The 13,646-nt window shown below is 44.5% G+C and overlaps 1 protein-coding gene across 2 annotated transcripts in view; it reads right to left on the reverse strand.

Moving 5' to 3' along the window:
* Positions 1–13,646, reverse strand: part of mta2 (metastasis associated 1 family, member 2) — a 63,413-nt gene that overhangs the window by 19,150 nt on the left and 30,617 nt on the right. For both annotated transcript variants that reach the window (XM_034105982.2, XM_034105981.2), the window contains exons 3-5: positions 12,465–12,558; positions 2,937–3,054; positions 1,065–1,128 (exon numbers count right to left, since the gene is read on the reverse strand). In XM_034105982.2, the coding sequence (XP_033961873.1) occupies positions 1,065–1,128; positions 2,937–3,054; positions 12,465–12,558 (276 nt within the window). The remainder of the gene's footprint in view (positions 1–1,064; positions 1,129–2,936; positions 3,055–12,464; positions 12,559–13,646) is intronic.

The following is a 13,646-nucleotide window of genomic DNA, read 5'->3' on the forward strand; positions in this document are numbered from 1 at the left end:
GTTAGCTGTTAGCCCTCAGAGCTCACAGCTCCTCATCTCTGTTCAGAAACTAGACAGAAGTTAAACATGTACAACCCACAGACTGCCTGTGTCATGGAGAATACAGTCGCTGCTTTATTTATGTCTGTGGGCCGTTGTTGTGAGTGTGGACGGTCGGAGCATATACAACGTTAGCTTAGCCAAGCTCCATTTAGAAAACACACATTTTAAAAGGTTGTTTCTCTGCCGTCTGCAGACTGGTCAAAGCATTAACTCATGGTTTTTACTAACCGGTATCAGTATGTTGTTACTTGGAGGGTCAGAAAAAAGGTGAAAAAGTAGCCCTGAGCCGGAACTACCCCTAGTGGAAAAGCAAAAGAAAACGGGCCGGGTTTGGCACGGCACGCTTGAACCGGGCTACGCGCTGCAGTGGAAATGCCATAATACACTCCAGTGTTTCCCATACATTGATTGTTTTTTTGGTGAGGTGGGCTGATGATCGGAAGGTTGCGAGTTGAAATCCTGCCTGTAACACCACTTGCCCTTGAGTAAGGCACGTAGCCCTCGGTTACTCCGGGGAGAGGGTCCCTGTAATTGGTCACTGTAAGTCGCTTTGGAATAAGGCGTCTGCTAAATTCCTCAATTGTAAATGATATTTTTGGGAGAATAAACGCAACACAGAGCAACAAGAACGTTGTCTACAGTAGCCATGAACTCGCATGTATTATATTATTTGAGGGGGCGTGGATGCGTGGACCACCCGAATAGGTTAAGGGGCCTTTGGCTTTTTTTTTTTGTGCGGTGCCCCCACAAATGGAATCAAATGATGTGGGAAACACTGCACTCTAGAGTTTAAACGTGTGTTGCTTAACGATGACATTTAAAAATGTAGATATTTACTTATATACTTACACATTTATTATCACAATTTATGTCTTTCAATATTTTTTATTTTCAGCAGTTAAAAGGAGATACAATACGAAAACATTAAGGACAAAACCACAACACGTAGTAAGACCCACAGAACAAGAACAGACCAGGACATTGTAATAAAGTATGTGTATGTAAATCATTGAGGGTCGTACCTCTTTGTCCAGGTATCCTGCCAACACGTCTGTTTCATTCAGCAGGGTGACGTTACATTTCCCCCTGTGGAGATAAAGAGGAGCATTCAGAGACCAAGTGACCTAACACACACATACACACATCCTGTATAGCTTCAAAGTCAAAAAAAGTTGATATCATTTTTACACAATTTTCTGTTTACAAACAATGAAGAATAAGCGCACAGCAGGGGGTTCAAACTCGTTTCCATGATGGCTTTACTGGATCATGACATTTAGTATTTAAATATGAAATGATTGGTTTATTTATTTCTAGAGGCCACTTTACAAACAAGAATGAGGCAATGAGCAAGAAGTGTTTTCGACTTGTGAAGAGTTCATACCCGTTCCCTGGAGTGGCGCTCAACACTTCATCCATGAACGTTAGTGAGACGGCCAATGCTGTTGTGTTCATCTGCATCGTTTGCTTATTAAACCTATATCCGTTTTTCCTCATTCCAATATTATAACTACTTTTCTTCTGATTAAAGGCAGATTCAGGAAACTTCAGAGCCCATAGTGCAAAACAACATGTGATCCATATGTAACTATCATACAGAAAGCCTGATCATAAGAATGTAAGTAATAATGAGAATAATATGGACATGTGTTGCTGGTACAGCTGGTTTTGGTTTAAGATAACAGTGGTGTTAGGAAGACGAGGTGACAGTCATTGGATGTCTATTTATATGCCCAGAGGACTAAGTCTTATATTTCAATCAATCAATGTTTATTTATATAGCCCAATATCACAAATGTTACATTTGTCTCAGTGGTCTTCACAGTGTGTACAGAATATCAGTATGACAATACGACACCCTCTGTCCTTAGACCCTCTGTCCTCAGACCCTCTGTCCTTAGACCCTCTGTCCTTAGACCCTCTGTGCTTAGACCCTCTGTGCTTAGACCCTCTGTGCTTAGACCCTCTGTGCTTAGACCCTCTGTGCTTAGACCCTCTGTGCTTAGACCCTCTGTCCTTAGACCCTCACATCGTACAAGGAAACACTTCCGGAGAAAACCCACAGTTTAAGGGGAAATGGGAGAAACCTCAGGGAGAGCAGCAGAGGAGGATCCCTCTCCAGGACGGACAGACGTGCTTAATACCCATGTCTCTAGGCCTCTGCATTGTATTGGGCGGCAGAGATCAATTACAGAGCTTAAAATGTCTCTATTTCTCAAATGAGTCTCAGCGTAAGACCGAGCCCCATCGAGCACACAGAACCAATGTTCCTTTTTTTACCGGATAATTTGCCACTCTTGAACTCTTATAAAGTGCTTAACAGAGGACGAATACAATCTTAACGGCTGCAATAGGAAGCAAGTGCAATAAAAGCAAAGTGAGATATGAACTTGGATCAAAACGTAAAGGGGCATTACATCAAGTGTCTATCTGCATAGCAGCTGGAGGTATGGGCTCGGCAGCACGGCTTTGAAACCTAAACTTCCGTATTCTTGTCCAAATGAATCTTTAACGGTAGACACATTTGTTATCTTGTGTAATATATTGCCACATCGTCCAACTCTTATCTTGCAATTTTTTGTGTAGAGTAATTTATTTTTTAGTCCTAAAGTCTAGACTTGGAGTTAATACACCTTAATAGTGTAATTGTGTCGATAGTAACCCATCTGTTACTATAGTATGACTTGAAGATCTATTCAATAAGAGCTGAACACAATGCTCTCAACTTTCTAAAGAGAACGTTTTCTCTGCAGAGAGAGGACCAACACTGCCGTAGCAGCTGGGAATGTCCTGCAGTTAGGAGCAGATAGTGGGTTCCTTCTAAGTGTGCATGGCAGGTGTCTGGACTCAGTCTGACTGCAGCTCTGTCGGTAACTCCTGCTGTGAACACGTACCGTATGTGAGTAGCAGGTAGAGATTCAAACTGTCGGGACAGGAAGAGTTCTCTGTGTTTGAGCTGGTGCTTCTGTTGTTCAGACGGCGTCGGCTGCTTCGACTCCTCCTCAAACTCTCCTGCAACACAAACATAATGCACCGTCACAAACTGAGAAGGGTGTGTGGGAGAGGCACACAGGGATTGTATCCGTTGCAGACCATTTACATGCACTTAAACCTGTAGAGCACAATACAGCAGGGAATAGGGCCTCTTTAGGAACCAAAGAACAGCCATGTGTTTAAACAGACAGAAAGAAGGGGCTGCATCATGTGCAAGGAAGAGCAAACATGATGGATGCAGTCCAGCTTAAGATATAGATTCATGGTTTCCAAAGTTTAATTAAGGTCCAAGTCTAGACTTTAGGACTAAAAAATAAATTACTCTACACAAACAATTGCAAGATAAGAGTTGGACGATGTGGCAATATATTACACAAGATAACAAATGTGTCTACCGTTAAAGATTCATTTGGACAAGAATACGGAAGTTTAGGTTTCAAAGCCGTGCTGCCGAGCCCATACCTCCAGCTGCTATGCAGATAGACACTTGATGTAATGCCCCTTTACGTTTTGATCCAAGTTCATATCTCACTTTGCTTTTATTGCACTTGCTTCCTATTGCAGCCGTTAAGATTGTATTCGTCCTCTGTTAAGCACTTTATAAGAGTTCAAGAGTGGCAAATTATCCGGTAAAAAAAGGAACATTGGTTCTGTGTGCTCGATGGGGCTCGGTCTTACGCTGAGACTCATTTGAGAAATAGAGACATTTTAAGCTCTGTAATTGATCTCTGCCGCCCAATACAATGCAGAGGCCTAGAGACATGGGTATTAATGACTTACTGTAAAACAATAAGACTTTCACATGATCAAACCCATGTGACGCCCACAAAATGAAGCCATAGGCAGCTGTGTGTGTGTGTGTGTGTGTGTGTGTGTGTGTGTGTGTGTGTGTGTGTGTGTGTGTGTGTGTGTGTGTGTGTGTGTGTGTGTGTTTGGCCACTAGATTGCCATTCCTAATTTCAGGCGGGTGAGTAATTTGTTGCAAGCTCGAGGGGAGGGACTATATCGCTCCATCTCCGTGGACTCCGCCCCTGCACTCAGCCACAGGAAACCCTGTCAGTGAGGGCAAGAGAGAGACACTGGAGAGATAGTGAGCGAGAGGGTCGTTACCTTAAGCCACACCCCTTTTCTGTTAACCTCTCAACCCTCCCCCCTCCTCCTCCTGTCCGGCTAGTCCCTGCCAGACAAAGTAGGAAACCCTGTGTACCAAACCTGAGGCGCCCATCCCCCCCAACATGTATCCCCAACTCCCTTCACACACACAAATAAGAAGCCACACACACACACAGCGACATATTCTTAAAACACACGCAGCATTACACTCCTAAAGACAAACACACATTTTCTTGGCTCTGACAAAGACACAAGGCAAGTCAGAATTAACCCGTTGCACGCTGTGGCCCTCGGGGACAGATCAAGGGCCTTTTGTTCTCCACAAAGAATTAGTGTGTGCGTGTGTGTGTGTGGAATGACGAGGAAGAGGAGGGAGGCAGTGATGAAAAAAGTGAGGTAGATACAAAAAGGTTTAGCATATGAGCAGCAGCAGAGGAGCTGGTACACTTCTTCATGACCGTTACATCACAACAGGCAACAGACACACTGTGTGTGTGTGTGTGTGTGTGTGTGTGTGTGTGTGTGTGTGTGTGTGTGTGTGTGGTGTGGTGTGTGTGTGGTGTGTGTGTGTGTGTGTGTGAGAGAGAGTGAGTGTGTCTGTCTGTGAGAGAGAGTGTGTGTGTGTGTGTGTGTGTGTGTGTGTGTGTGTGAGAGAGAGAGAGAGAGAGAGAGAGTGTGTGTGTGTGTCTGTGAGAGAGAGTGTGTGTGTGTGTGTGTGTGTGTGTGTGTGTGTGTGTGTGTGTGTGTGTGTGTGTGTGTGTGTGTGTGTGTGTGTGTGTGTGTGTCTGTCTGTCTGTGAGAGAGAGAGAGAGAGTGTGTGTGAGTCTGTCTGTGTGTGTGTGTGTGTGTGTGTGTGTGTGTGTGTGTGTGTGTGTGTGTGAGAGAGAGTGAGTGTGTCTGTCTGTGTGTGATGTGAGAGTGTGTGTGTGTGTGTGTGTGTGTGTGTGTGTGTGTGTGTGTGTGTGTGTGTGTGTGTGTGTGTGTGTGTGTGTGTGTGTGTGTGTGTGTGTGTGTGTGTGTGTGTGTGTGTGTGTGATGGATTGACTATATTAACACAAGTATATTTTATTAAGCAGACAAGGGTTAGCCTGGATGGGTAGAATCTGAATTTTGGAAACAACCCACACTGGGGTTGTGTGGCCGTGAAAGATTTTCTTTTCAATAAAGAAATGTCTTTCAATTACCCATTTAACAATATATTAAAGTTAACACAATGGGCCTTTCTCATTTCTCTAATTCCCCTCCTAGACTCCTATCCCGTGTGGCGCTTTTCTTTTTTTGTGCGGTGCCCCCACAAATAGAATCAAATTCTGTGGGAAACACTGCACTGTACCACACACACACCTACACACTGTACCACACACACCTGTACCCCACACACCTACACACTGTACCACACACACCTACACACCAGGGTTTCCATTAGCCGGTAATTACCGTTTTTTAGCAGGTAAAATTTATAAAAAACCGGTAAATTCAAAACCTGACGGTCAAAATGTCTGGTAATAATTAGGGAGGCTCCGATCGATCGGCCGCCGGTCATTATCGGCCGATATTCACTCTTAATAGTTTGATCGGTGCTCTCTATAAAGGCCGATCAGGAGAGCTGGATCTGAGCGATATGGACATAAACGCGAGTGAAGTGTAACCGGAGCGAGAGAGAGATCAGATCAGCTGCTGAGTCTGACCGAGACACGCAGCTCTGCATAATCACCTGAAGCCCCGCCCTCTGTTTAACGCGCTGCATGAGAAACTGACGTGCTGTCAGGAGAGGGAGAGGGGAAAAGAGAGGATCCGTTTCTCCTGTGTTATTATTCAAAGTTGATGTAAACTTCTGAATAATGTACGTTATCTACTACAGGTAGTTTGTTTGAATGTAATAATTATGTTGTTTGTGGAATCATTTATTGAAAAATGAATCTGAATTTTTCGATCTGTTACGATTATAAACTGAAGCAATATAAAAATGAGCCCGTGAACTGAGTTTTAAACTGAAGCATATCTGCTCATAGTCCGGTAATTACCTGCTAACGGAAACTCTGCTACACAACTATTATTATTATTATTGAAATATGACCGGTAAGTTTCAAATTAGTCCGGTAAAATAAATTCTGCCCGGACATTTGACCGGCGAGAAAAAATCCTAGCGGAAACCCTGCTACACACTGTACCACACACACCTACACACTGTACCACACACACCTACACACTGTACCACACACACCTGTACCACACACACCTACACACTGTACCCCACACACCTACACACTGTACCACACACACCTGTACCCCACACACCTACACACTGTACCACACACACCTACACACTGTACCCTACACACTGTACCACACACACCTGTACCCCACACACCTACACACTGTACCACACACACCTACACACTGTACCCTACACACTGTACCCTACACACTGTACCACACACACCTACACCTGTACCCCACACACATACACCTGTACCCCACACACCTACACACACACACACACAGTACCACACACACCTACACACTGTACCACACACACCTGTACCCCACACACCGTACCACACACACCTACACCTGTACCCCACACACACACACACACACACACACACACACACACACACACACACACACACACACACACACACACACACACACCACACACACACACACACACACACACACACACACACACACACACACACACACACACACACACACACACACACACACACACACACACACACACACACACACACACACACACACACACACACACACACACCCCTCCGAATCTGGGGGTCCGGGGATGTGAGCACAGCGCGAGGACACAGACAGGGAGCTGCTTCACTTCATAAAGGAAATGGCGTCAATATTAACAACACAGGAGCTAAAACGCTTAATAACCTTCATTACGTGTTCGAGGAAGAACATAAGAAAGTTTGACAACGATGAGGCTGTTAAACGGGCAGCGGATCCGCTGTGTGTAGAAAGAGAGGGAGAGAGACGCTGAGCTGCACCGTGCAGCGATCAGCTGATACGGAGCATAGAGAGAGAGAGAGAGCTGCGGTCCGCGGGGCTTGGCCTCGCCCCCTGTCCTCACAACTCTTATTAATCCCGTTACCGGACAATTGTTATTTGTTCCTACTCGGAACAGAGTTTTGCTTCCCAACCCTGCCACTGTGCTCTGCTGCACTTCCCGCTCCGTCCCGTCTAACTGTACAGAAAGCAGCGAGATGCATTTCCTTAGGAATCGACAAGCAGAACCGAAACTAACATTTCTAAACGAACAATGGCGGACACGTACAATTTGCGAATGACTTCTGCCTTTTGTAAAGTGAATGTATCAATCATTTGTCAATAAACGTCACTTGTCCGCCGGACAAGTGAATTGACAGATCTACTTGTCCAATAATGTAAATAACACGTCCCGGACGGTGGGACGTGTACTTTTTCGCACACTGAGTCACTGCACCACACACACATCTACATAATGTACCACACACACACACACACACACACACACACACACACACACACACACACACACACACACACACACACACACACACACACACACACACACACACACACACACACACACACACACACACACACACACACACACACACACACACACACACACACGATAATTATCGGTCCGATATTAGGAATTATGACGTCATCCCGATAAACCCGATAACAGTATTAATAGCCCCGAATCCCCCGATAATATACAATATATGTTTTGGGTAAAAAGAAAGAAAGAGATCCTGCGGTGTGGGTGGATTGGGATGAGGGGCGCTTGTTTTTCACTCGGCTCCTCCCGTTTTGCCAGTACTGTGGTGTTAGTGGTTTAGGAAGAGGGGAGTTCTTCACAAATCCAGCGCTCCCTAATACTTCGAACCTGATCAGTCACCTGAAACATCGCCATCGAAGCGTACGAAGACAATAATACAATACAAAGTGTGTGTGTGTGTGTGTGTGTGTGTGTGTGTGTGTATGTGCGCACGCGCGTTGGAGCTATGTGCAACTGAAGGCATATGCTCGAACCGGAGCTGCCTGGAAGCTGCACTCATGTTGCACTATCCGTGCTGCTGAGTGTGCTGATTTCTCCTACAATGTCCCGCTGTCTGCTTCCTGCATAAAGTAAAGTGCTCGGTGCAGTTGTGGCGAAATGTCGCTCCTCTGTTTTCATTTAAACAGCTCCTTATATCCGTTAGCGCAGCTAGCTAGCACCAGATGCTAACAACAACAATGCACGTAAGGTCTCGCTCGCTCGCACCACACCCTCCCGGTCCTCCAGATGGCCAGTCGGTGCCTGCCGGTGAGCTTGGAAGTGTGGTCTGCCACAAGCGGGCAGCAGGAGCGAGGCTGTCAGCATCAGCTTGTAGATGGTATTTTAAACTCGATGCGCTCTGAAACTACGGGGCGGCCAAGGAAAAAAAATTGTTAAAATAATTTGTGGCGTACATTTTTTTATTATCGGTTATCGGTATCGGTCTTGAGAAGCAGGAAGTTATCGGTATCGGTTTCAAAAAACCAATATCGTGCATCCCTATACCACACACACACACACACACACACACACACACACACACACACACACACACACACACACACACACACACACACACACACACACACACACACACACACACACACACACACACACACACACACACACACACACACACACACACACACACACACACACACACACACACACCACACACTGTACCACACGCACCTACACACTGTACCACACACACCTACATACTGTACCACACACACACCTACACACTGTACCACACACACCTACATACTGTACCACACACACACCTACACATTATACCACACGCACCTACACACTGTACCACACACACCTACATACTGTACCACACACACACCTACACACTGTACCACACACGCACCTACACACTGTACCACACACACCTACACACTGTACCACACACACCTACACACTGTACCACACACACCTACATACTGTACCACACACACACCTACACATTATACCACACGCACCTACACACTACCACACACACCTACACACTGTACCACACACGCACCTACACACTGTATCACACACACCTACACACTGTACCACACACGCACCTACAGCTCCTAAAGCATATAATCAGGCTACAGCCGTTGTGTATTTTATTATGTGAAGCACTAAATGGTTTTAGAAAAACATCTGGACTCTTAGTTTGTAGATATCTACTAAACTACAGCAAATACAGAGAGTAGGCCTGTTCCACTGAGTGATATATATTACACTCTGCTCTGCTTTCTGCACGGAGCTCACAGCTGTTCTCTCTGGAAACATCGCGTTGCGATGAGAGCAGTTAATAAAATAATATCCAGGGGATGCATGCAGAGCTGTCATTGGCTGAGATAAGTCCGTCCGTGCGTCACGACTCTTTGAAACATCACTTTTGCCGGAAATGCATCCGCGGAGGAGCCGTCAGTGTCTCCTCGGTTGGAGCTCCTCCAGAGAGCCTCCTCGATGCTCGAAGTGCATTTAGAGAAATGAGACGTCCTTCAACATGGCGCGCTGAAATCCATTTCCGGGTCACTACCGGAGGACCGAGGATTCAAGGAGTCGAGGAGGGGAAATTAGAGAAATAAGAAAGGCCCAATGATGATTAAGCCTATAGCCCACTGATAACGTTTTTTTGCATTTGCAGATGTGCGGAGAGCCCTGTTTATTTGGATTTACAGTACAATTGATTAATAAAAAAATCCCTTTTTTATAACTCTAAATGAAAAAAAAAATGTAAGGTACGTTCTTAGGCCAACCCATAAGTTAGCATCGCAGGGGTCCCTCACCTATCCCCCTGTCTAACGAAAAACTCGTAAAAAAACCCACTGACTTCAAGACAAGGGAACCAGAAGTTGCGTACTCGTTTCAGGGTTTTAGGACTCGTTCCTACACCATTCTATACATAGTGCTGTATTAAAAATTGCACTACATTAAAAGAAAAGTTGATAAAACACTGTCAATGTTCAAGAGTCTGGTAATTATGGAATCAGAGTTCTTCCCCATGATGTGACCAGAGCCTTCCTCATCATGCTACCATCTTTGGTTGGCTGGGATGCCTAGATTTGCGATATGGCAGCATTGCAAAAGCTGCATCTGTGCAAACAGTATCGCCAAATAACTAACCGTGGACACATTTCTAACAACACACGGTGCATGACGCAATACCGTACAACCCTAGGACCCTATTGCATTTACTGAGAAGCTGATTATAAAAAGGCATTTCGATGGCTTTTAGGTTTTTGAACTCATAGAACTGTTACTGGACTTTTTGTATCCTTTTTCATGTCAAGTTAAACCAAGTAATAAGACTGAAGATGCTCTCAGTTATTAGATGCGGAGAGAAGGAAAAGTAAACGATTATCAAGGATTCAAGGAACCACAACATTGTTTTTATTGTAACCACCAGGTACAGGGCATTTTGTATTCATGGAGACTTCATGCTTTGCATTGTTAAAAAATCTGCATAGAAAGAGGGACAAACACCATACATGTGGCAGTTAAGTTAATTTTGTGCGGTTGTGGTTCATCCATGTCACTGCATCACCTGTCAAATCTAATCAGGCAAAGCCATGTTTGGAAGCGTGGTGCCTTAAAAACCTTCAAAAGATTGCAAGATGCCAGCGGACCGAAGACATGATGAAATTGCCATCATTGCATTCAGTCGCATCTCAGACTTGTCCACACATGATCAGTGAACGAATACTAGCATCTATGTGTGGAGCCATGTGTGTGCGGTGCCAAGTAGATGAAAAAAGAAAAGCGGCTTTAATGCATCCATTTTGAGGTGTGTGTGTGTGTGTGTGGATGTCTTTGTCTGGAGCACTGCGGCCCAGGAAGAGGGAGGGGTGTGTGTGTGTGTGTGTGGGGGGGGGGGTTGGTGTCGGGGTAATGAGTGAATGTGATCAGGCTTCAGTAGTCTGCATGCCATTATCACCAGCCCACCACCTCCTTGGCTCTCTGATCACACACAAGACAGAGGCTGGGCTCCGAGGTGTTGCACCAGCAGCAACATCCTGACACAATACTCCTGACAATTATAGTTAGATATTATTTTAATTAGCAGTGGTATGTGAACACCAAGACCACTGGCACTCTGTGCCCCCCCCCCTGCAGGGAGTCCCCTTTATCCCGAGCCTTTCCCTGCCAGCCTACGAGAGGGCGCGGGCCAGATTAAGATCCGCAGGCAGACGCTGACAACATGTTTGTCAACTGATCTTCTGATGCTAAAATGTAAAGTGCTTTTATCGACTAAAACTAGATTAATATTTGAATGCCTTTCTTTGACAAAGACGTGACTCGTGTACTAAAATTAGATAAGGCTGACTAGGGCTGCACGATATATCGTGTCGTGACGATAATCGCGATATTCACATCGCGTGGACGTCCGATCTTTTTTTTTTTTAGGACTTGAGATATTAAGTAGGCAAATTAACTCAAACACGTCATGTTACAATTATTTTGCTGCTTGCTACAAAAGGAAAAGTTGCGCGGCTCTCATGTCAGGGGTACTTGAGTGAGTGACAGCGAACCACCAATCACAATCAAATCTCCATTGCATTATGGACTAGGACAATATTCAAATTGCAGGAAATGCAATATTTGTTGAATGCTAAATGTGTGTTAAAATACCATTTGGAATAAAGAAATAGTATTATTCTATCGTTTGGTACAGATCTAAATAAATACAAATAAAAAATCACACGATTATCATTATACATTTGTCAATGATGATAAGTTTATTATAAATAGAACTGATCAATGCCACCAATACTGTGAATCATATCGCAATATCTAAATGTATCGTTCAAACCTTGCAGGGTTAGGCAGGACCATTATTTTTGGACTCCTGCAATATTAACATTGCAGGAGTTGCAATAGTTGGTAAAGGTTAAAATTGTGAAAACATTATTCTGAATTGATTAAACATAGACTTCATTAAAAGAAAAACATGTTTGGTACATTTTTATTGCATTTTTGAAAATAATAATGGGAATGTTTTAAAAATGGTCATTCCCTGTTTTATCGCAAATCATCATCAAGAAGTTATTTTTTCCAAATGGTGCGGCCCAAACACAACTGTTCAGAAAACGATGACTTCTCCAAACCAGCCTACAGCAAAGCGTTACACAGAAAGCGGAGGTGTGACTTTAACCCCAGAAGGAGGCCTTGGAGCAGTTTACAACATAAGAGCTGAAGAGCTGCTCGGAAAAGGGGTGCTGGGAGGAGGCGGGGCTCCGTGGTTAGTACTCACGTGCATTGCTGTCAGCCAGAGTGTTGAGGTTGCCTGAGATGTCTCGCCTCCTGAACAGACAAACCACCTTCGCTTCCACGTTCCCATTGGCTGTCTGTAAGGGGAGAGTTAGTGGTTACAAGCTGGCTTCATGATACAGCACCGGTTTGAATACTCATGTTATAAATTCTGTTAAAAGTGTGAGCCTTTGTACTAGGGCTGTGCATCTTCACTGGTCTCACAATTCCATTATCCTGTCAACGATTTGAGCAATGTGTTGCATTCTCAGGTTTCTATAACTGCACATGGCTACTTTTTCATCAATGAATACAAGCAGTCAGATAAATATGAAGTCCCTTTTCTATTATTGAGAACAGCTAAATAAATAAATTGTATAGGTCTAGCCTCCCTATATTTTATGTGTGAAATTGTTCCATCCTCAAAACAAAACTAATACTTCTGCAGGCTAGCTGCAGCTTCTAGCAACCGTCTTCTGCTCAAAGAAAGGACACTGAAGGTCCTGAATGTGGGAAACATCACAAACATGACTTGAGTCTGAACACAGCAGACAACAGGAGTATTTACAACAGCATATCAAAACTAAAATACTGTATGGGTGCACACTTATGGCGCGTTTCCACTGCAGCGGGTAGCTCGCTTTAAGCGTGACGAGCCGTGCGGGGCCCGTTTTTGATTGCGTTTCCACTTGGCCTAGTACCGGCTCCTAATTCAGTTTTTCTGGCCCCATAAAATCGTGGTTCTAGGGCCAGGAACAACCAGGCTGAGTCGGGCTGAGTATGCTAAACTAGAGAGAGAATCGCTGGCAAGGGGGCTACAACTACATTAAAAAGGAACATATTTGACCGTGATTTAATTATAATACACGTTTCAAAATGATGCCGAAGTAACAACATACTGATACCGGTTAGTAAAAACCATGAATTAATGCTTTGACCAGTCTGCAGACGGCAGGCGAAAAACCCTTTTAAAATGCGTGTTTTCTAAATGTAGCTTGGCTAAGCTAACGTTATATATGCTCCGACCGTCCACACTCACAACAACGGCCTATACAGACATAAATAAACCAGCGACTGTATTCTCCATGACACAGGCAGTCTGTGGTTTGCACTTGTTTAACTGCTGTCTAGTTTCTGAACAGATATGAGGAGCTGTGAGCTCTGAGTGCTAAGAGCTAACGGCTGT

The sequence above is a fragment of the Pseudochaenichthys georgianus genome, chromosome 18 (genome assembly GCF_902827115.2).
Source record: "Pseudochaenichthys georgianus chromosome 18, fPseGeo1.2, whole genome shotgun sequence".
Classification (NCBI taxonomy): domain Eukaryota; kingdom Metazoa; phylum Chordata; class Actinopteri; order Perciformes; family Channichthyidae; genus Pseudochaenichthys; species Pseudochaenichthys georgianus.